Consider the following 25250-nt stretch of genomic DNA (forward strand, 5'->3'; position numbering starts at 1 on the left):
CGGGTAGGTGGGTGATGTGGGTGGGGCAGCCTCATGGTCCCAAACAGGCCAGATTAATAGATTCAGCAGCCGTATCCGGCCCCCGGGCCTTAGTTTGAGGACCCCTGCTTTAAATGGTAGCAATAGCACTTAGACATATACCACTTTACAGTGCTTTACAGCCCTCTCTAAACAGTTTACAGAGTCAGCATATCGCCTCCAACAATCTGAGTCCTCATTTTACTGACCTCGGAAGGATGGAAGGCTGAGTCAACCTTGAGCCTGGTGAGATTCGAACTGCCAAATTGCAGGCAACCAGCAGTCAGCAGAAGTAGCCTGAGTACTGCATTCTAACCACTGTGCCACCACGGCTGTTATAGTACATTTAGCCAACTAACTCTTTGGAACTATGCAGTTCAGGCAATGTATGAGTTCATATTGAGGCTCAGTAAGACCAGATTTTTTTTTTTAGATAGATATATAATATAAACCCATCATCAACACTGCAGAGAGAAGTTAAAGAATAATGCTGAAATTTGATGCTGGTGGTTTCAACAGTAGGTTTCAAGTAGGATTAATAAAATTGTACTGTTAAATTTCCAGTTATCTGGAAGGCATAGAGTTGTGGAAAATTATAGCTGGAGGTCTATCTATTCTTGGTCCTCGCAAAGTCCTTCTTTCTCTGATCGACTTTCTTCATTAACTCTCCCAAAATTCTCTAAACTGTAATCTTGGTAAAATATATTAATGATTAGCCACATTTCAGGTTTGATAGTATAATTGTCAGTTTGCTCTGGGAGAGCAGCTGAAATAATATTGGATTTTCACAGAGGGGAAATAAGTTATCTTCTGGAAAATACAAACAGGATTTTCAATTAAACATCTAGGTCAGTGATGGCAAACCCATGGCACGGGTGCCAGAGGTGGCATGCAGAGCCCTCTCTGTGGGCATGCGGACAGTTGCCAACTGGTCTTTGGGGGTGCCAAAATGCCCCCCAAATGCCCCCCAAATACCCCAAAAGCCCAGGCTATTTTCCGGGCTGTTTTCAGGCTGTTTTGGGTCATTTTTCGGACAGTTTTTGGGCTGTTTTCTGAGCGATTTTGGCCCTGAAAATGGCCCCAAACGGCCTGAAAAACGGTCCAAAAACAGCCTGAAAAATGACCCAAAACCAGTTTGTCAGGCTCTTTTCAGGTTGTTTTTGGACTGTTTTTCGGGCCAAAAACCGTCCAAAAAATGACCCCAAAATGTCCTGAAAAAAATCCCAGAAAACAGCCTGAAAAAGGCCCGAAAAATGGTGAAAAAACAGGCAGGTGCCCGCTGGCCAGCCAAAGCTGTTACCGCTCCTTTTGGTTAAATCCAGCTCACAGCTTGAAAAACCACTGAATTCACTTCCATATCTCTGCAAAGGCATTTACTCTTCATTATGTTTTTGGGTTTTCGGTGCTCCGGCATGGACACCGGTTTGGGCACTCAGTGCTGAAAAGGTTCGCCATTACTGATCTAGGTTGAAAGCAGTGTACAGGTAGTCCTTGACTTATAACCATTCGTTTAGTGGACATTGACATAGGATGAGTTTTCATACTTACAGGATCATTTGGACACAACACTAGTAAGTAAAATGAGCAAACTGGTGAACTTAAAGATCCCCTCACACACATGTGCTAGTCATTCCCGAGTCTAGGGGGAGGTGCTTATCTTCATTTCAAAGCTGAAGAGCCAACGCTGTCCGAAGATGTCTCTGTGATCATATGGCCGACATGAGTAAATGCCACTGTTACCTTCCCTCCAAAGGTGGTCCCTATTTTCTACTTGCATTTGTACATGCTTTTAGACTGCTCGATTGGCAGAAGCTGGGACAAGAAATGGGAGCTTACTCCGTTAGGGATTCGAACTGCCGAACTGCCAACCTTCTGATCGACAAGCTCAGCATCTTAGCCACTGAGCCACTGTGTTCCTCGGTGAACTTACATGTGGCTAAAACAACATCATCCCTAAATCTCACCCTTGGAGAACATCTAGCTGAAAGGACTCATCTTCACATGTGGAAGCAGTCTAAAAATTTTTGGGGGGAAAATGTGAAAGTTTAAATCTCTTCCCCTGTTCCCTTTCTGTCTGGAAATGTACAGGAAACCGAATACATAACAAAAAAATGTTTAAAAAATAGACCTTTGGCCACTTGCTTAGTGGTGGAAAATTTGAGTGATGTGTATGATCATATGAATGATCAAATAAAAATAATCCTTTCTCAGACAAGACAAAGCAACAGGTCACTTGGGGGAAAAAACTCTCAAAACCAATGAATACTTCATCTTGCAGTCTAACCACAGCACAATATTTGAGATCTTAGCAAAGCTCTACTTAATGGATTTTTTTTAGAAAAATGGAACACGGTGAGATTACTATGCAATACAAATCACCTTTGTCCCTTGGAAGCCAAACAGAACAAAATCTGAGAACTTTATACTAAGATAAAGAATCCCCCCTCAAACTGGAAGATGCCATGGTCTATTTCCTATCTCCAAATATGGCCTTTTCCAATGGTTTCTGCGAGTCCCTTGGACTGCAAGGTGATCAAACCGGTCAGTGCTAGAGGAGATCAACCCTGCTTGCTCCTTAGAAGGCAAGATCCTGAAGATGAAACTCAAAGACTTTGGCCACCTGATGAGAAGGAAGGACTCACTGGAGAAGAGCCTAATGCTGGGAAAGACTGAGGGCAAAAGAAGAAGGGGACAACAGAGAATGAGGTGGCTGGACGGAGTCACTGAAGCAGTTCACGTGAGCTTAAATGGACTCCAGAGGATTGCAGAGGATAAGAAGGCTTGGAGGAACATTGTCCATGGGGTTACGATGGGTCGGACACGAATTCGCAACTAACAACAACAATGGCTTCAAAGTTTGCCCCTCTAGGGAGAAGCATCTTATATTGCTACTATGGGTAATCCTTGAGTTACAAAAGTTCTTTAAATTCAAACTTTAGTTCAAAGTTACAACGGCACTGAAAAAACTGACTTATGACCATTTTCCACACTTAACAACCATTGCAGCATTCCCATGATAATGTGATCCAAATTTGGACCTTTGGCAACAGACTCATATTTATGACGACTGCAGCGTCCTGGGGTCATGTGATCCCCTTTTGTGACCTTCTGACAAGCAAAGTCAATTGGGAAGCCAGATTCACTTAACAACTGTGTTACTAACTTAAAAATTACAGTGAGTCACATAACAACTGTGGCAACAAAGTTGTAAAATGGGGCAACACTCACTTAACAACTGTCTTGCTTAGCAACAAAAATTTGAATCTCAATTGTGGTCATAAGTCAAGGACTATTTGTATTACCAACAATAATGGGGGGGGGAGAATGGGATTCTGATCAGAGTTGGGATCAGATCCTTGAAGAAAAGTTTTGCAACCTTGGTAACTTCAATATGACTGGGGAATTCTGGGAGCAGAAGTTCCCATCTTAAAGTTTGTCAAGGGTGAGAAACATTGCATCAAAGGTGCAAGCTTTGAGGCTGGTAACCAGGGGCAGGTTGCTGCTGGCTTTACTACTGATTTGCAATCCATGCGCAATGCTTTGCATGCGCAGAACAATTTACAGTGAACTGCGCACAGACAGTCACTAAAATCCAAAATGCTGGTGGCCCAGCGGCGGCAAGGGAACCAATTTGGGGGTGTAGCAGGCCTGGGTCACTGCTGGTTCTGCGAATCAGGCTTGACTTCCACTACCAGTTCGGCCAAACCGGCAGCAACCCATCTTTACTGGTTACCCTTGTTGACATTTCAGCATTTAGCTCAGTATCCCCTTCTATTCATTTAATGTGGAGATCATTTGAACCCTTTCTCACATCTTTCAAATACAGAAGTTAAGGAATATACAGTACTGTAGTTATAATCACCAATCATGAGTCTAATAATTTGTTTATATCAGGGATGAGCAACCTTGAAGTGTTAAACACTAGGTTAGTAAAAATGATGGGCTCCTATCACCTAGATAGGCAGAATCAGACTTTGGTGTCAATTTGAGGAATTTTCTTTTCTTCAAATAATAATGCATACGTATGAACGCTTATACATTATAATTCTCATGTGTTATAAAATGGAAGGAATATGGACAGCCAGTTTTTATTAATCAGAATTCTAGGAGATTTAAGGTTCACACATACCTAGTTTATATGTATTTTTAGGTCTATGCATTATTAAGGCTTATGGATTTTTTTTTTGAGCAGCGTTACATTCTATAAACATGCAACAATTCTTCCTTTGAGACAAAGTTCACACCTGTCAACTTCATGTTCCTGTCATTTACTGGTAATAATACAGAGTGCTTTCTATCTCTGTTTGTGTCTGTCTGTGTGTATGTGCGGGCGAGTGTGAGATCAAAGAGTATTAAGTAACATGCTTGAAGCAGAAAGCATTTTGCAGAATATTCACATAGAAACTAAATGCTTCTGTGTAATTTCTTTATACAGAGATCTGAATGTTATGCTAGAGCAGATGTTTAACCACAAGTGTGACACAATCATATATACTTTCCTTGTAGCTACAACAAAATTAGGACTGAGCTCAAATGACTTGAAGGTTGGCACAACTGTTTCAGCCATTGTTAAAAAAAAAACATTTCTTGCTTCAGACAATTTTAATGTAGCTGAAGAAATGTTGGCTATTCATTTATACTGTTCAGACAGTCCTGAATGACATTATTACATAAGGAAATATCATTGGCTAATTAATAATAATTATATTAATAATAATGTTCACTATGTAATATTATTTAATTGGAACTATTCTTGCTGTTCCAGTAATCATTCAGATCTACAAAATTAAATACTTTTCTTAGTTTTTAATTGTAACTGAACTTGTCCTGATTTGATTCTGATTTCTGTTCAGGAATAAGACTAGTATGCATTAAAAAGGGAATCATTCTGATTAATTGAAAACACAAAGATATATTTTTTTTATTTGCTAGGTATAAAAATGAGTAGTGTTAACTAATAGCTTAAGTGGCATACCAAGTTGTCAGAAATAAGCCCAGTAAACTATGGAATTAATGAAGTATAAATAATGTCAATAAGTGACAAGGAGAACAACTGTACGTTAAAAGGTAAAAATACCATTTTCCAAGCAATTATCAACATTAATTAATTTGGCAGTGAATGCAGAGAATCCTACACAAAATCAAAACAAAACCTTACAATATTTTTTTTAAATCTCAACTTCTAATATGTGGATTTAAAACCTAAGTATACTTAGAATGCAGCATATTAGCCAATAAATTTGAGCTTATCATACAGGACTGTAAAAAAAGAAATTTAATTGCTTTTCACAATGCTTGTAATCAATTTCAGCCTAATTTATGGAAATATGAATTAGAATCATGAGCCAAGAATATATTGAGGATGCTGTGGAATAATATCTAAGGACTTAGTTGTTTCTCTGCCAATCACAGGCATCCTGGCAAATCCTGTTTTGTCAGCTGTCATTCTTTCTTCTCACCCTAGAAATCTGTCCATGACAATTGTTTAAAACCCAATTATCCCCTATCTTAAACCAGAACACAAATGTAATATTTATTAGACCATTACCAGCTTTGACAGAAAATGGTGAGTATAGTTCCCTTGTTTAACAGAAGTTATTACTAACTTCAGAACTGATAAGTAACGTTTAAAATGTTCTTTTTTGGTTGGTTATTATTTTGCTTCTTTTCGAAAGTAGAGTTATATTTTGTAAAAATAAAATTGTTAACTTTCTTGGTTGTATATTTCTTTTTTTCCTTCTTAGGAGCAGTACTCAGTTTTCACTGCTAATTGATTTCAATCTCTATTCCTTCTCTGATCAGAATATTTGCATAAGATGTATAGGGAGGAAACAATTAATGAAGAAGCGGCTTTATCATGAGATTGACAACTGCCCCCTCTAATTCATTACACCCTACACTCATCAGCCTTGGTTCTTTGGATCTTTGCCACCTTATTTGGAAAGATTAGTGGGTTAACTATAACTTCGGAAGACAAACCATGTGCTGTAATATCAAGTTATTGACTGTGAATGAATGGTCCATTCATTCATTCATAATATATGTATTACTCTCACCCATCTTCTCAGCTGCAGAGATGCACTGCAGTGTTGAGCACTGATGAATCTAGGGACCATCTCCCTTTCCTGCCTCTCCACAGTGAACATAGAATTGTTCTTGTCCTTCAAGCATGCCTCCCCAACATTTTCATCCAATGGACTGTTTGCATATGTGTACAGCCAAAATAGGCAAATACAGGAGTGGGCTTCAAAAATTTCAGCAACGGGTTCTCTGCCTGGCCATTGTGGGCATGGTCGAGACAGCCTCCTGCACCATGGTGGCAGAGGGGGTTGTTTTTGCCTTCCCCAGGCTCTGGAGGCTTTCCTCAAGCCTTTGGGTGGGTGAAAACTGTCTCCCCGGGCTCCCGAGGCCCTCTGGAGGCTGGAAATGGGCCGGTTTCCAGCCTCTGGAACTTCTGGGAGGCCTGCTTTTTCCCACTCCCTGAGCCTGCACACGGGCCCTGCACTTACCTTGCATCCAAAACGGGCTGCATGGCGACTCCTGGGAGGGGTGTGGCAGGGTGGAGTGGGCAGGGCCAGCCAGGGGTGGGATTTGGAGATTCTCCAAACCAGCCATAATGTTAGTCAAACCAGGGTGAACCTGTAGCAGCCCACCCTTGGGCTAATAGCAGTTGCTCATATGCTGAGTAACTCTTACACCTGAAAGGTGTTATGGAAAGGAAAGTGAAGCTTGGATCCCCATAGAAAAAGGAAATGTTCCTATGATGGACAATTGTAGAAATGGGTTTATAGAGAGGAAGAACCAGCAAGGCGCTCAATTTAGGAAGAAGGTTGGGGATTTCACAATGGTATAATTCAAACATCTCCAAAGTGAAATGATTTATGCTCTTCTCCACTGCTATAAGTTGCTTAGCATATGTGATGGTGTTACGCTCATATTTGTCTCTGTACTATCTGGGTTGGTAAGGAAGGACCAGGAACACAGATTTGGAACTTTTCTTCTCTCTGGGAAATATTATAAAACAGGGAAGGGAGACTCGGGCTTGGAGTTGGGATTTCATTTTGAAATCCTTTCTTTTATTCATAAAAACCATTTCCCTTCTATTATAACAAAGACAGATACAAATGGGGCAAACATACATATTGCAAACTTTATTTCATCTACTAACAGAGAGCACAATTATTTGATCACAACGGGCACAAACTGATTTTATTTTCTTATGTTCTCTTTTTTTTAAAAAAAAAAATCTCCTATTTTTCTTGTTCCCATTGGGCCCTTGAGTGGTTTTGACAGGATCATTATTTCACCCTATTCTCCATAGAGTGAAATCATGACACAGAAGGGAAAGGTTTCACCACCTGGAACCGAATAGATATTGAAAAAGCAAATCCAAAATCCCACCAACATTTTAAGAGTTAACTGTAAGTGACATGCAGAGCTCCCCTTCTGGTTGCAATCCCCAATAATTTATTTTGCAGGTATATTTCCTTTCATTTCCACAAGTCCGAGAAAAAGAATACCCCAAATCCTGAGGAGATATATAATACGCCTTGCAAAAACTTTTGGTTTACAACTGGTGTATTGTAAAAGAAACCACCAACTAGGAAACCTTCTAAGGAGAGTATTAATGTACAATCAAATTTGGGTCACAAATGCATGCCAATGACAAGGAGTGGATGATCTGTCAAGATCAATCTTGCTCAGATTTCTGTTTTTCTAGCTTTTGGTTTCTTCCATCCCATTACACATCATTTGGCAGTTTGTATGTAAAATGTCAACATAACATTTTGCACATCTTTTCATAAACATTTATTCTAAAGACACATTTCTATGCATTTTTCCCCAACATCCTAATATGCCATTCTAATATGCCACCTTTACCAAACTATTAATTTTTGTATGCGGTTTCTGCTCATGTGTGCCTTTATACTTAGCTCTTGTTGCTGTTTACAACTCCTATTGCAAAATGTAGGAAAGTTTGCAAAATTGTGTTCAGTGCACATGTTAATTTCAGGAAGTTTGTAAATTCACAACAAAATGCAAAACAATTTGTCCCCAGCCCTAATCATGAATTAAACATGTGTAACCAACTAATGATATACATAGTACACAGGAATTACCTCTCTCTTGTTCCTTCCAATGATAAAACATTTTGACTAAAACTGAGTTTTTGCAGAAGAAAATATGTAATAATATAAGATGTATTATACATAATGATGTTTTTAAATATATAATAAGTATTATTTATAAGCATTTTGCCTTGGGATTTGTTTTTGTTTTTTTCCAATTTATTGATAATTATTATTAAAGCAATATTTAAAATATTTACTCAAATAAAAAAACACATTGGACTGAATGAATGACTAGGTGACTAGGTAAGAGCCTAGGTAAGAGCCAAGGTGGCGCAGTGGTTAAATGCAGCACTGCAGGCTACTGCTAGATCAGCAGGTCAGCGGTTCAAATCTCACCGGCTCAGGGTTGACTCAGCCTTCCATCCTTCCGAGGTGGGTAAAATGAGGACCCAGATTGTTGGGGGCAATATGCTGACTCTCTGTAAACCGCTTAGAGAGGCCTGAAAGGCCTATGAAGCGGTATATAAGTCTACTGCTATTGCTATTGCTATAGGTGGCTCAGTAGCTAAGACACTGAGCTTGTTGATCAGAAAGGTCAGCAGTTTGACGGTTTGAATCCCTAGTACAGGTCTTCTGCGTGAGCAGGGGGTTGGACTAGATGACCTTCAAGGTCCCTTCCAACTCTGTTAGTATTTACAATTCTCAGTACTTATTAAAACAACAAATGAGAGACACCACTGCTAGAAAAGTCTCATGAACAGCAGATTCTGAAAGTAGGCCTTCCTACTTAGAAAATCATATTTTTTTTGTTCTATCCAAATGTAGGCAGTTTTAATTTCATTTTAATTCAACATTCCCAGAGTGGGCAACTCTGTTTGAAAGGTCCCCATATGGTCTTCTAGCATCATTTTGTTGTGTACTTTGGCATCCCAGAGTAAGTGTAACATACACAAGTTTAAAAAGTAAGGAAATATTCAACTAGCCTAAAAGAAAGAAAGATAAAATCCTTGCCCCGGAAAATCATGCCAAAATCCCAGTTCAATCTATTCCTCACTCCATCAACTCTACCCTTTTCCTCACTTGTTGAATGCAACTTCCTATCCACCAAAATATTCCTCACTGTAATTACGTAAAACTAATTTAATAATTTACATAGTATCATGCTAAGCTCGTTTGCTAAAAATTCCTGGTTTTCTGTGACTAATTAACATGCTTGCTCACTTTTCTTCTTGCTAGGTGGCAAGGTCTATGGTTTATAACTGTTTCCTAACTCTGACTTGTTACAAGATGAACAATCCAGAGATCCTAGCTTCCTAAATAATCAGCGAATAAACTTCTATGGTTTATGTAATCAGTTCCCTGGGAGGAATGATTGAGTTCATTCATAGGCACACACAATCAACAATTAATATTTTCTTTGACTGAGTAAGCTTTGTGGCAACCTTACTAAATATATTATGTGAAGTGTGGCCTTCTATCACTTATTGGCTGGAGTCACACAACACACTACACCACATAAAAGCGAGAAACTTAGCAGCCTGTGGTTCATGGTGTTATAGAAACCAAGCCATCACATTAAACTATAATATGTGTTTTTATTCACCAATATTGTGTTTCTTATATGAGCCCATAGATTACAGTCCCAGTGTTTACATTTTATGCAATTATCTCTTTAAAAAAAAGGCAATGTTTTCCACTCTGGAGAATGGTTTAAACAAAATAAAAATAAGCTTTCAGTAGATTTTTTTTCCTTAAAATCAACCAATCCACAGATTTACTTAGGATAGTTTTGGGTGACCAAAACTCCTAGATCTTTGATCTTTCATAGCCAAATGACTCACCTGTCCAAGCATGTCTGGTGCTATAGGAATGACAGGCCAGATAGTAGAGTAAACACCGAAGAAGACGAGCCAGAGCAGCATGCTTCCCCAGACAGCCAAGTGACTGAACTGTAGGAGAAAAGAAACACACCCATCAAGATTGCACGAGTCTTTCTTCTCCCTTGCCAGCCTCATTGGGCCCCTCCGTTATTATTTTCCTTTCTGTGTTAGAATATTTTATTTTCATTTCCATGACATATAATCACAGGTATATCATTACATTGACAATATCATGTTATAAAAGAAGACAATATACATGTGCACTCATACTACTTTAAAATCAAACCTGGAATAATTCCCTCCCCCACTCTCCCCCTGAACCCCCAAAACCTACCCCCCCCGACTTCCCAGAACCCGTACACGGTATGGATATTTAACAACCACAGTCTAAGATATATTGATAAAAAATAAAAGTAAGAAATTAATAACCTCTTTACATTGAACTTAGCTCCTCCTTGCTAAATTAACAGTTCAAATCATTCCTAATCTTAAGCATAGGCTATCTGGAATTTCTTAGTTCCATATTTATTTTATATATAATCGATCCATTTTTTCCAGTCTCGTTTGTATCTCTCATTTGAATGGTCTTTAAGATATGCAGATATTTTCGCCATCTCGGATAAATTTGTGACTTTCAGTGTCCATTCTTGGATTGTAGGCAAATCTTCCTTCTTCCAGTATTGCGCAACCAACAGTCTCGCTGCCGTTAAGTTATTATTTTCCTTTGAGTCCTTTTCTCCCCCACCAAAGGTTTGGCTAATCTCACTCAAGACCGACACTTGATTTTATGCCAGCAAAAAGATCAGTGAAACCTCTGAGAAAATTCCCATGTTGAAACTTTCATGTTTTCTAGGCCAGCATGTTGCTATCTGCTGTCCCCTCCCCCGACAAAAAAACTATTCTTAGTGTGCATTCACATGTGAAATAGAATAGAATAGAATAACAGAGTTGGAAGGGACTTTTGAAGTCTTCTAGTCCAACGCACCGCCTAGACACGAAACCCCATACCATTTCGGACAAATGGTTATCCAACATCTTCTTAAAAACTTCCAGTGTTGGGGAATTCACAACTTCTGGAGGCAAGCTGTTCCACTGATTAATTGTTCTAACTGTTAGGAAATTTCTCCTCAGTTCTAAGTTGCTTCTCTCCTTGATTACCATATTTTTCAGAGTATAAGATGCACTGGAATATAAGACGCACCAAGGTTTTGAAGAGGCAAATTAAAAAAAAGTTTTTTGCGCTTTGCAAACCTCCCCAAAATGGCCCATTTTTTGCTAAAATGGGCCCACCCACCCCAAAAAGGCATGTCTAGCCTTTTAGAAGGCTTGCAGAGTGCTCCTAGGAGGTGCCCCCTCCCAACAAGCAAAATTGGCTGGGTTTTTTACTAAAACAGGCCCGTTTTTTTGTCAAAAAAAATTACATGCATAGCCTTTAGGAGGCTTATATAGTACTCCGGGGGGGGGGGGGAAATTGAGCAAAAATGGGCCATTTTTCACTTATTTCTGCCTTCCCCAGCCCCCAGAAACTCTCTGAAAACCTTTTACAGGCTCTGCACAGCCATTTTGGTGAAGGGGGCAGGGTTTCAGGAGGCAAAAAAATGCTGTATTCAGTGTATAAGATGCACCCAGATTTTCAGCCTCTTTTTTGAGGGAAAAAGTTGCATCTTATGCTCCGAAAAATATGGTAGTTTCCACCCATTGCTTCTTGTCCTACCCTCAGGTGCTTTGGAGAAAAGCCTGACTCCCTCTTCTTGGTGGCAACCCCTGAGACATTGGAACACTGCTATCATGTTTCCCCTAGTCCTTCTTTTCATTAAACTAAACATATTCGGTTCCTGCAATCGTTCTTCATAAAACCTATGAAGAACGATTTATGAAGAATGATTCTCCGTGATGTTTCAAATGCACTAATTCAAAAGATATTTTTTTTGGTCCTAACAGTGCTTATAATATTTTTAAAAATCCTCTGGTTTCTCCAGAAATGTGAAATCTCTGGTCAGTCAGAACTTAATCCTAGGAAAATGAATGTAACGCTGCAGTCTTTTCACGATTAACAGGCTTTCTACAAGGCATCCACCTGAAACATCTATTCTCTTATATTAAAAGGCATATTGTTTCCACGAGCTTAGTTTAAATATCTACCTAGGCATCTCTAGACTTCTCTTGCGTTGTTTCTCCCATTCACTTGTGGGAAGAATCTTACTTTTGGAAATGTCAAGTATACCTGACATGAGTATTTGAAATGGGAGTGGGCAACACTGTACATATATTTGCTTATGTGTATGTGAGGGGTTATATATTTGTTGATGGTCAGCACATCTTGATGAACAGAGAGAAGGGCAAAGTGAGTGAGGCCATTCCCCTTCCTTACATTTCTCCCTCTTGTTCTAGCACTATCTTCAGCATCCTGCCTTTCTCCTGAGCTAGGAAGGAAAAATTGCATTTGGTAGAAGATTGGAGAAAGATGGTCAATTTCAATTCTGTGAGAGAAAGAAAGAAAAAAAGGAAGGAAGGAAGGGAAAGAAGGAAGGAAAGAGAGAAAAAGAAAGAAAGAAAGGAAGGAAGGAAGAAAAAATAAAGGAAGGAAGAAAGAAAGAAAGAAAAAGGGAGGGAGGGAAGGAGGCAGAGGTTGGTTCCTACTGGTTTGGACTGGTTTGGCTAACCAATAGTGGTTTGCTGGCCTGGGATGGTGGAACTGGCAGTGACCCAGGCCTGCTACACTTTCAAACCGATCAGTGCGGCATGTCGGCATGTTTTTTTCATTTTTTAATGTTCTGCGCATGCGCAAACTTATTTATGGACAACTGCACATGTGCATGGAGTGTGTGTCCAAACTGCATGCGCACCGAACCAGCAGTAATGCCGGCAGCAACCCACCCCTGGAGGGAAGGTAGAAAGGAATAGCTGTAAACTAGCTACCTATCTTTGATTGTTTGTTTGTTTAGGATTATATATAATGAAGTCACTGATTGCTTTGCAAAACCCTAGCCAGGAACAGGATTTAAAATAATACATCAAAACAAGAAATTTAAAAAAAAAGAAGGAAAGCAAATAAGCACATATCACGCTTCAAATTGGGGAGAGTATTGCAAACAACAGTGGAGTCCTGGCACTGAGGCAACATAAAACCCACTGCTGATTGCATATCACTATCAACATCATCATCATCATCGTCATCATCATGTGTTTGCAATCCATCTTTATGCCAAAGTTACTTTACGCTTGAATGAGATAATTTCAGCTCAGGAAATGTCAATAGTAAATTGTGGAAAATGTCAAGGTTGCACACCAGAAAGGACAAGAACTAATTGGCTGATAATTCTTGGTGTGTTTTAGACATGCAAACATACTAGCATGTCTGTATTCATAGTTTCTTTAATGCAAATTAGATCTCCAAAGTGTCAAAAATGCCTGGATCAATCTTGGGAGTATTTTAAAATGGAAGGATGTGAGACAGACTAATGTGGGAGACCTCCAAAGCTTACCAGATTCCTTAAAACTGCCGAGGAGGTCCACTACAGACAGAATTATAGCTGTGATTCCACATAGCACTTAATGTAGCATTATATTTTCCCCTCAAATCCATTATATGGATTGAAGGAAGTTAATTTATGCAGTGAAGAAAATGTGCTTGCTCAATACAAAGACAACTGCTGAGAAAGAAAACAGAAATATGGAAGAATATGAATATGAGAAGTAAAACTCGGAACAGACTAAATGTAAAGAATAGCAGGGACTATACTGCAGATTAGATGAACAGTATGAAAGTTAAATGATAAATATAAAAAGTTGTGGATTTATAGATAGGTAGAAAATTACTCTAAAATAACAAATCAAAGTAAAGTAGCAGAATACATCTGAGACTGTCTCTTTATGTCCCTTAAGTGATTATGGCAAAAAAAAAGTTTCATGTATTATGATTGCTAATGAATTTCATAATAAATTAGCTTTACTTTATAGGGATTTTTTTCCACCATTTCTTATAATTCCTGTAAACCACCAGAGAATAGTCACTATACAGTGACCAATATCTTGAATGCACAAAGCAAATTAATTCCTAAACATGTTTTTGAATTTTGGACCTTTTCCGGCAATCTTCTCTTCAAACTAAATCTAACAATAGAAAAACGCTAAAACTTAAACAAAGCCCATCATCAAACAAATGACATTTTCACAGGCAACTTTTAATTCTGCAAATTCTGACAATGCGATTGAAAATTTAGGGTTCTCTAGAAGTTTTAAGCAACTCCAACGTTCCCTGGTAGTTGACATGCTGATGGAAACTTTGGGGAATTATAGTCCAATACCTATGAACAGTTTCAGACTAGCAATTATATTTTTGTGTGAAGATCTTTTGTTTTCCAATACTGGTCACACCATAGTATAAAGTACGACTCAATTAGCCAGGCAGCTGGAATGCTGGCATGGATGCTTGTGAGTAAATTGTGAGTAGGAGAGAATGAATGAACAAGTGAGCCAACTCTTCTCAGGTTTCTGGGAAAAACCAGGAGCTGTGCTGAGTCTTCTTGAGGAAATGGGGATGGGAAGCATTTCTGCTTAGCTGCAGCTGCTTTTCTCAAGTACAGGCAGCAATCCCAGTTTTATTTCCTCAGAATATGAACCAATGAGCTTCTAGAATATTAGGCTAAAGTCCAATTAATTGATGTTTTGCCAAGAACTGTGGGAAGCCATCTTCAGAGTTGAACGTGGTCTACTTTGTAGCACATTTCTTGGCAACTCACAAGCAACTGAGCGGGAACTAATGAGCTCTTAGAACTAATCTTTAATTGGAGCAGATCATTGGAATTCATGAAACTAATTTTTGATTGGTTGTCCATTCAAGTAAATTTCTAACTGCTATGATTTAAAGAAGTTCCAAAGGAGCTAATTTTTGTATTGGTCTCTCTTTGAAAGACATTGCTGATTATTATTTTTCAGAGTTTGGCCAACTTCATTCGAGACTGACACTTGGTTTTATGCAGTGGTGGGTTTCAAAAATTGTTCGAACCTACTCTGAGGGTATGGCCTCCTTTGTGGGAGTGGCTTGCCACCCATGTGACCGGATGGGAGTGGCTTGCTACCCATGTGACCGGATATGAAGATGCCAACGACACTTGTCAGAACCATCTTAAATTACCTCACACACAGCACTGGCATGCATAAGAATATGATGTAAACTTGTTTTTTAAAAGGCATCTTTGGTTTGCGTTAAAACATCTTCAACACACGCAATGTTCTGATTGCACCACAAACGCAGTAGTCATCCTTACCTTTCACAGAGGCACTGAGTTTTATAAATATGAGCATGATGGTGTAGAATAATCATATCCAAGGACCAGTGGTGGGTTTCAAAATTTTTTGGAACCTCTTCTGTAGGTGTGGACTGCTTTCCAGGTCCACTGGTGGAACCTCTTCTAACCGGTTCGGTAGATTTGACGAACCGGTTCTACCGAATAGGTGCGAACTGGTAGGAACCCACCCCCGGTTTTATGCCAGCTACAAGATTGGTGAAACTTCTTAGAAAACTCCCATGTTGAAACTTTTTTTCCACTTGGCCAGCATGTTGCTCTTTGCTGTCACCTCCTCAACCTTAAAACATGCTTTTTAATATTCTGTATGGTGTTTGTTAATTCAATTAATTAATTGTTAGGGTTAATTAACTCAGAAGATCATCATCACTGGGTTCACAAATATACTTTAACATTTCATTTACACATTATTCTTATTATATTAATGTTATTATTGTATATAATGTATCTACAATGTATATGTTACAATATTTATGAATATGAAGCCAAAACAGTAATGTGACTATTGCACTTCATATATGGAAATGTACCCTCAATCATTTTATACTTCCAGCATATTAAACAACATTTTTTCTTTTAAAAAATTGAAATATCAATTAATTATGAAAAAAATATGTCAATTGATTTCACTATAGGATCAGCAGTCTTACTTGAGCTTTGCTTTGCTTTAAAGCTGAGAAGCTTCCAATTGCAAGGATTGGGTACAAAGATATTTTTTCATCATCACTGCAAATGCATCTGGTTACTGTACATGAACAGTTGTTAAAAACAGACAATTGCTAATAACTAATTAATTGTTGCTAATTAATAACAATTAAATTCAACCTCAATTAATTTAATTAATTAAAAAGTTGGAAATCCCAATTTGGCTGAAACTTGCTCCATAACATTTCACTGAGCCACATCAAAATTCTTTCCCTCACCCAACAATACTTCCACTACTGAGTCATTTTTTTTCTGAATATATATTTTAAATATCAATGAACAATCTATTCTTGTCAAGGATTGATGCTATTTTAGAAAACAGCACTTGTTTTTTTTTAAAGTAATATTGTCTGTACAATATATTTGATTTTGATTTGATTTGATTTGATTTGATTTGATTTGTCTTGTATGCCGCCCACTCCAGAAGGACTCCGGGCGGCTCACAATAGACAAGGGAAAGGGGGAAAACTAGACAAAGACAACACTTTAAAAACAAAACCACAACATTCACAATTTCCGTGGGGCTGGATGGATATTTCACAGCCCCCCCCCCGGCCAGCTGGAGCAGCCAGGACTTGGTGGCTTTGCGGAAGGCCAGGAGGGTAGTAAGGGTCCGGATCTCGACAGGGAGATCATTCCAGATATGACAGAGTTGCTATCAGAGGTTTTGCATTAACAAGGTTGACTCAACCTTTCATCCTTCTGAGCTAGGTAGAATGTGGACCCAAATTGTTAAAATTGTTGGGGGTAATAGGCTGACTCTGTAAGCTGCTTAGTGAGGGCTGTAAAGTACTGTAAAGCGGTATATAAGTCTAAGTGCTAAGTGCTAACAATTGACAAAAAAAAATGATAGTAATTTGCATATTCATCAGCATCTTTACCAGCATTGAAATGTATCATTATAGAACCCTCATTAAAAGAAGGGAAAACATGATTTAAAAATTATTACAAACTTTGAGTGATATAGAAGAAAAAAAAGTCTAGATCAGTGATGGCTGAGTCCGTGTGCATTTGTCTGGGCCACAACCTGGAAGAGAAGCTGCCCAGGGGGCATGCATGCACCAGAAAATGAACTTCTGGTTTCTGGCATGCGCATGTGCTGGGCAGCTAGTCTTCTGGTTACTGGTGCGCATGCACACATGATAATTAGCTGGCTGGCATGCATGCTCACGCCAGAAAATGACCAGCTCTTCCAATTTCCAGCACTGCCATACAGATGAAGGCCAGTCGATCGTCGCGCACGCAGGCGCACCAGATACCCGGAAGAGGAACAGGTGACATTGCACTGTGCCAGGTGACATGGCTCCGCATGCCACCTCGGGCACATGTGCCATAGGTTCGCCATCACAGGTCTAGATTATTTTTAAAATATTAATTTCTCCTTGCATGAATTTTTAAATTAATATATAAAATATAAAAGCAAAATAATGATGATGTATTCATTCATATTCCTTATACATTTTACAGAAAAGTAAGCTATTAAATATCTATTTATAGCAGAAAAAAAATCAAAATCTGGTTTTGTCTATCTCAGCGGTTCTCAACCTGTGGGTTGGGACTCCTTTGGGGGTCGAATGACCCTTTCACAGGAGTTGCCTAAGAACATCGGAAAACACATATTTTCGATGGTCTTAGGAACCAAGACATCAATTTGATGGTTGGGGGTCACCACAACATGAGGTGTTAAAGGGTCGCGGCATTGGGAAGGTTGAGAACCACTGATCTATCTTATAAAAAAATGTAATGATACATGTAAATATTGTGAAAAATAAAACAACTTCCAGCTATAGTAATTAATAAAACTGAAATGTGTCCCAGTAAGACTTATATTCTTATTATTCAGTCAACTGTAGATTTAGATGAAGATTGAAAGTTTGGGAATGAGATGGGGATGAAAAAGATATGTATGCTCGCAGTGAAGGATTTGATTTGATTTTTTGATTTTAACTTTATTTGTATGCCGCCCTTTTCCCTGGGGGGACTCAGGGCGGCTCACAATTCAAGGGCAGGAGAAGTACAAAACAAGTTATACACATAAAGACAATACATCGTTAAAAAACACAACAGTCGTACTATTCGGGTGGGGTTGAAGTCTTTAGCCCCAGGCCTGTCGGGACAGCCAGGTTTTAAGTTTCCACATACTGTAAGTACCGAATTCAGCTACAGCATATTAACTTGTGATCTTTTATTTTTGTTTTTGTCAGTGATCTGTTTTCCATCTATAGATAATGATGAGCATACTCTGCCTCCCAAAGGACTCAACGGTAGAATATTAAAATCAGTAGAACAATCTTTTATGGAAATAGTTTGACAAGCAAGCTACAATAAAATAAAACAAGACAGTAAACATCTCAACTTGAATCCAAGTGCAGACAAGCAGCAGAGAGAAACTGGATGCTAAATGCTAAAAAGAAGAGTTTAAAGAACAAGATATATTTAGCCTAAAAAGGGGAGACTAAAGAGAGACCTAACAGTGGTCTTCCAATATCTGAAGGGCCATCGAAGGGCAAAAGGTATAGAGAAGGGGTGTCAAACTTGCATCATCATGGCATTGTCACGTGATGCCTTGTGACTTTCCCCCCCTTCGCTAAACCGGGCATTGGCATGGCCAGCACATGATCCATCCAGACCATGGGCCGCGAGTTTGATAACCCTGGTATACAGTTATTCTCCAGAGTAGCGGTCACCAACTGGTGGTCCACGATAAAATTTTGGTGCTCTGCAGAAAAAATTATTTGCATTTTTTATATTGCACTAAATCAGGGGTCCTCAAACTATGGTCCCTGGGACGGATGTGCGTAATGAACGTTTGTGTTGCTGCAGAGAGTTTCCCCCTTCAGGATCTTTTTGTGTGGGTTGGAAGGGGGCAGAAGTTCAAACTTGGGGTCTGCTTTGGTCTCCTGGTACGGGGCTTTGGGTGAAGGCTGGAGAAAAGCATCGCTGGTGGCAAAGAGCCAGAGGGCCTTGTTGCAGTGGGACTGCATCATGGTCTGGAACTGGCTGTCCATCTCAGCCCATTGAGCCTCCAGGTGCCAGTTTCTGGCCTTGCATTCCCGCAGGTCTTCCAGCTGCATGGAAAGTCTATGCTCATAGTCCTCAGTGAGGTGTTTCTGCTGAGCCTCCAATTTGAATTGAACCAGCTGTTTTGCCTACTCTTTCTCGTGGTGGCTGCTTAGCTCCAACAACTGCTTCCTGTTGGAGCCTTAAGAAGTCTGGGCAGGCAGGCGAGGAGTCGGTGGGTGGCAGTGGTGGGTTCTGGATCCCGTTGCAACTGGTATGGTGCAACGGGGCCCAGCGTCCACCACATGAATGCGCGCAGCACACATGCATCCTTACCTCCTGCAACGCTCCGTGACGCCTCTGTGATGCCCCAGCTGTTTGGCGGAGTGTTGTGCAGGCACCGTACGCTCCGCGCATGTGCGCAGAAGCACCGCAGAGCTCAAATACAGGTAAGGATGGTGGGCAGGCCCTCCGGAGCACCGGACCGGAATGGTACCCAGTGCTCCCAGCAGGCACCGGTACACCCGTACCGGGGTGTACCGCCTGCAACCCACCACTGGTGTGAGGTGAGGGGCGAGTAAAGGCCGGCGAGATGCTCCTTGATGTGAGTGACATTGAATTGGTCATGCCCACCCAGTCACATTACCACCTAGCCACGCCCATTCAACCGGTCATTAGGCAGATCATATTAGTTGTCTGCGGGATTTAAAATTATGAATTTAATGGTTCCTGAGGTCCAAATGGTTGGTGACCCCTACTCTAGAGCCCTGAGAATAGGACAAATACCAATGATTGGGAGCTTAACAGAGAGAAATGCAAACTTGAAATGAATGTTTTGATAACTTTCAAGCAATTGAATAACTTGCCTCCTGGAATTTCGTGTGCTATGTCACTGGAAGTCTTCAAGCAAGACTGGAGAGTAACTTGTCTGGGTTGGCCTGAGGATTTCTGCCTTGAGCAGAGAGTTTGACCAGAAGATCTGCAAGGTCTTTCCAACCCTATGATTTTATGATTCTATAAATTATGAAAGCAAGTTCTTTAAAAAGGAAAGTTTTATAACAGTTGTTATTTTGGCATGTTTTCCCCCTAGTCTTCCAAGGCTCGGTACTTCATAAGACCAACAATCCTAACCTTGTCAACTCCAGAGAGTATTGCCATTGGTTATGCTAGCTGGGACTGATGGGAATTGCAGTTGAGGGGGATTTTTAAAGAGACACAGTCATGGAGAATTAGCCAAAGGTGCAAGATTCTATTTCCCAGCTATAAATAAACTAACCATTTTTCAGTTACTGCCATAATCTAGGATTCCAGAGTTTTGGGTCTTTGGCAAGATAAATACATTGCATGTGGGGAGGGGGGAAGTTATCATGTATGAGCTGGAGGCCTCTTCCTTCCTTTATTTTCCAAGGAAGACGATTTTCAGGAAGAGCAATTCATCTTGTGACTTCTGTGATCTATATCTTTCCCATTTCAATTGCCAAATACAAATCATGGGAAGGGTTATTAATAATCACACTGTTTTTACTGAATCATAGCTATCTGTGAAAATTCTTCAAATGGCTATGAGCCCCCTCTCTAACAGCTACATCTTTATTCTCACATGGTCATTTTAAGTGTGAATTCTGAATAGAATAGAATAGAATAGAATTCTTTATTGACCAAGTATGTCAATAAAAGTGTGTCAAGGAATTTGTCTTTGGCGCATATGCTCTCAGTGTACATAAAAGAAAAGATACATTCGTCATGAATCATAAGGTACAACACACGATAGTCATGGGCTACAAATAAGCAATCAAATCATATTAATCAATATAAATCGTAAGGCTACAAGCAACAAAATTACAGCCATACAGTCATAAGTGGGAGGAGATGGGTGATAGGAATGATGAGAAGATTAATAGTAATGCAGACTTAGTGAATAGTGTTGAGAGAATGATTTGTTTAGCAGTGTGATGGGGTTCGGGAAAAAACCCAACAGTGAAAGTGAATTGATTTTTTTTTCTTCTAGATAAAATTGCAATTCAATTTTAGGCAGCAAAAAAAAAACCACGAATTTGAAATTCCTACTCCTGACTTAATATTTATGCTCACCTTGGTCCATGCTGTGGTTTCTAAGCCAGCTTTCAAACAGACGGTCACCACAACATACTGCAGTAAAAGAAAAGTAGAAGACAAATTTGAATTTCAGCATGTATTTCCCATTTCACAGTTGTTCTCTTGTTTTTCTTCGAGTTAAGGGTATACTACACTGCAAACACATGGTCTAAACATTAGAAATTAAATGCCACTTTTTGCTAAATGAAATATTTAGCACATTTCAGAATTGCAGAAATTTAGAAGTGATAGGAGGAAATACACATACACACATCTTCCCATGCCTCTGTCCTCAATGTAGGATATAACAATTACTAGCTAGCTATTACATAGCCCAACTACATGCTTAACATGCTTAGTGATAGACCTAATAGAATCAGAATAAATTATTTCTATATATTCCTGGACTTCTTAGCCATATGACATGGCATGTAGGTGGTTTCTACTAGTACATGTAGGAATTCCTGGACTTGATATATTGGAACCATGATAAGAACCAGAATAATTCACCCAATCATGAATCAGAAATATCTGAATATAAATTCTCATATATTACCAACAGACCTAAAATCAAATCTCTTCCTCAATTCCTCCAGTGTCAACTTCCAACAAGTTGCCATAACTTCCTTGGGCAAAATTCCTTATCTTTTAATAGCTGCCCAGTTTGAGAAATTCAACACACACAACTTTCTATGCAGTAATAATGGCAACCATAAGTACATTCTACACAATTTATTTACTTATTTATTATTCCCAACGATAGGAAATTGTCAGATCTTGCCCAAAAATGGCATAGGACAATTCAGTCCAAATTCAGTCCTCTACTTGCTAATGCCAAACAGATAGAAGGATAAACATATACAAGTAATCCACAACTTTCGATCACAATGTATGTTGTTAAATGAGAAATTTGTTAGGTGAGTTTTGCCCCATTTTATGACTTTTCTTGCCACATTTGTTAAGCAAACCACAGCAGTTGTTAAATTAGTAACACTGTTGTTTAAGTGAATTTGGCTTTCCCATTGGTTTTGCTTGTCAGAAGGGCACAAAAGGTAATCACATGACCTGGGACACTGCAACTGTCATAATTGTTAAGTATTGTTATTGTTAAGTATCTGAATGTAAATCACATGACCCTGGGGATGCTGAAAGAGTCATAAGTGTGAAAAATAGTCATGCCACTTTTTACAGTGTCATTGTAACTTCAAACAGTCAGTAAATGAACTGTTGTAAGTATAGGACTGTGATGGCAAACCTATGGCACGTGTGCCAGAAGTGGCAAACACAGCCATCACTCCAGACATGGGAGCCGTTGCCTGTTGCTCTTCCAGGTTCTGGTGCGCCAACTTGCTGGTCTTCACAGGCATAGGAGAGCCAGAAATCTCTGGCAAGGCTCTGTTTTGGGCCCAGTACTCTTCAACATCTTCATCAATGATTTGGATGAGGGAATAAATGGGGAACTCATCAAATTTGCAGATGACATCAAGCTGGCAGGAATAGCCAACACTCCAGAAGATAGGCTTAAGATACAGAAGGATCTTGACAAACCTGACCATTGGGCACTATCTAATAAAATGAAATTCAATGGTGAAAACAGTAATGTTCTACATTTAGGTAACAAAAACGAAATGCACAGGTACAGTATAGGTGGTACCTTACTCAATAGTAGTAACTGTGAAAGGTATCTTGGAGTCCTAGTGGACAACCATTTAAATATGAGCCAGCAGTGTGCAGCAGCTGCCAAAAAAGCCAACACAGTTCAAGGCTGCATAAACAGAGGGATAGAATCAAGATCAGTTGAAGTGTTAATACCACTTTATAATGCCTTGGTAAGGCCACACTTGGAATACTGCATTCAGTTTTGGTCACCACGATGTAGAAAAGATGTGGAGACTCTAGAAAGAGGGCAGAGAACAGCAACAAAGATGATTAGGGGATTGGAGACTAAAACATAGAACGGTTGCAGGAACTGGGTATATCTAGTTTAATGAAAAGAAGGACTAGGGGAGACATGATAGCAGTGTTCCAATATCTCAGGGGTTGCCACAAAGAAGAGAGAGTCAAACTATTCTCCAAGACACCTGAGGGTAGAACAAGAAGCAATGGGTGGAAACTAATCAAGGAGAGAAGCAACTTAGAACTGAGGAGAAATTTCCTGACAGTTAGAACAATTAATCAGTGGAACAGCTTGCCTCCAGAAGTTGTGAATGTCCCAATACTGGAAGTCTTTAAGAAGAAGTTGGTTAGCCATTTGTCTGAAATGGTATAGGGTTTTCTGCCTAGGCAGGAGGTTGGACTAGAAAACCTCCAAGGTCCCTTCCAACTCTGCTATTGTATTATTGTATTAAATCAGAAGAGCAGCCTTCCAGTGTGCATGTATGCACTGGGAAGATGATTTTCTGGTTTCCGGCACGTGCATACGCACCTGGTCTTCCGGTTTCCAGCACACACATGTGCATGTGCTCTCGTTTCGACACTTGGTGCCAAAAAGATTTGCCAACACCGACCTAGGACTATCTGTACTATTCTCACCCTAACAGATGTACCCTGGGAGATTCTAAGGAGTGGTTATCCTAAATCTTTGATCCAGCTCTGGGTTGTATTGTCTCCTGTTTCACACACACATACCTTCTTGGAATCTGCTCCCTCCTTCCTAGGAAATTGCCACTTTGTACCTTATCCCCCTTTGTAGACATATTCCATCACTGAAATACATCCATAATTGAAATCTTACAATAGGTAATGTTTCATTTTTTATGCATTAGCTTACCGTATAAACAATATTTCCAACAAACAGGTAGTCAACAGCCTGGCCGTTTGTAAATACTGTATCTGCAATAAATAATTAAAAAAATAGATACATGGTTCAGTAAAGGATTTTTCTCATTTGTAGGCTATATAAAATAAGATTTGCAAATGAATGAAAAAAATAACAAATACAATAAATGCAAATGCAAACACAGTATTTGTAGCTACTCAAAAGTAGGTCCCATCAAGTCCAAAGTAATCAAGTTAGTATATAATACTTTTTTATTTTTAAAAACAAACACAACATCCTTCTTTACATGCTGTAGAAAGTGTATCAGTTGGTTACAGAGGGATGTAGCATTTTTATTACATTTAATTTGTGCAACACGTATCGTTTTTCTGAAAATATAAAAGGTAATCAAAAGGAGACATTCAGAAAGGGTCCATAAACGTTCATTTCTTGACAAGCTTTTAGACAGTTATCCGTGGTGAAATTTGCACAACAGGTTTCTCAGAGCTCTTTAAATAAAAGCACATTGAAAACAAACAGTATAACAAGTAGCTTAGGCTGAACCACAAGTTAAAAATAATACACATTCATCTTCAACCACGTAGTTCTCTTTCAAAAATTGAAAAGACCAAAAATTTCTGCCAAGAACTAATAATCAAGGTAAAGGGTCAATGATAATAATAATCAAACATCAGAGATGAAAACTTCTAGCTACCACATCATCTTGGTATGTCTGTACTACATCCAGATATTCCTGTTCTGTTTATTTTTGTTTGATTTCCCTTGATTTAAAAAGAATTTTTCATCCAAATGATACATTCAAAAAACATTCTTGTTTAACACAAATAACAGATATCTTTAAAGTACTCAGTGACTTTAACGACTAAATGACCAAATCTGACATCCAATCCCTCTATAGAATGTGTAAAAATCCTACAGTATGTCAATTAATCATACCAAAATAACAAATTTTCTGTCATCACCTATTTACTTCTCCTGGATAAAGGAATAAGATATTCTGAGAAAAAAAAATACGTATTGCTGCAATAGATATTCCCAAATTCAATTGGGTCACAATCCAGAAAAATCATCCATCCATAACAATTAATCCGTTCCCATATGGCAGCTAAACAAATGTGCACATCAGTGTAAGTGAGAGAGATCTAAGGATTGACTAGTCACCTGTGGCCTTAAATTTTAAGTTATATACTTGAATTGGGAAGGGCAAGGAGACACCAAATCTTTAAAATATCAGGTCAGGTAAGTAAATATTTGGTCAAATTCCTCTTTTCATTCATCTAAACCAAACGATAAGACATACAGTTAGGGAAGCTGCCTAACACCAATGTACTTGCTTCTTTTTAATGTGTAAATCAATTTTAAATAAACATAGCTTCAACCAACGGACATTGTG

At 39.1% G+C, this 25250-nt stretch overlaps 1 protein-coding gene across 2 annotated transcripts in view; it reads right to left on the bottom strand.

Moving 5' to 3' along the window:
* Positions 1-25250, bottom strand: part of ATP8A2 (ATPase phospholipid transporting 8A2) — a 379008-nt gene that overhangs the window by 83421 nt on the left and 270337 nt on the right. For both annotated transcript variants that reach the window (XM_087721235.1, XM_087721234.1), the window contains exons 31-33: positions 23849-23910; positions 21076-21132; positions 9932-10039 (exon numbers count right to left, since the gene is read on the bottom strand). In XM_087721235.1, coding sequence (XP_087577361.1) covers positions 9932-10039; positions 21076-21132; positions 23849-23910 — 227 coding nt within the window. The remainder of the gene's footprint in view (positions 1-9931; positions 10040-21075; positions 21133-23848; positions 23911-25250) is intronic.

This window comes from Thamnophis sirtalis, unplaced genomic scaffold, assembly GCF_051295495.1.
Source record: "Thamnophis sirtalis isolate CommonGarterSnake01/CBP01778 unplaced genomic scaffold, rThaSir2_p1.2 scaffold_8, whole genome shotgun sequence".
NCBI classification, from domain to species: Eukaryota; Metazoa; Chordata; class Lepidosauria; order Squamata; family Natricidae; genus Thamnophis; species Thamnophis sirtalis.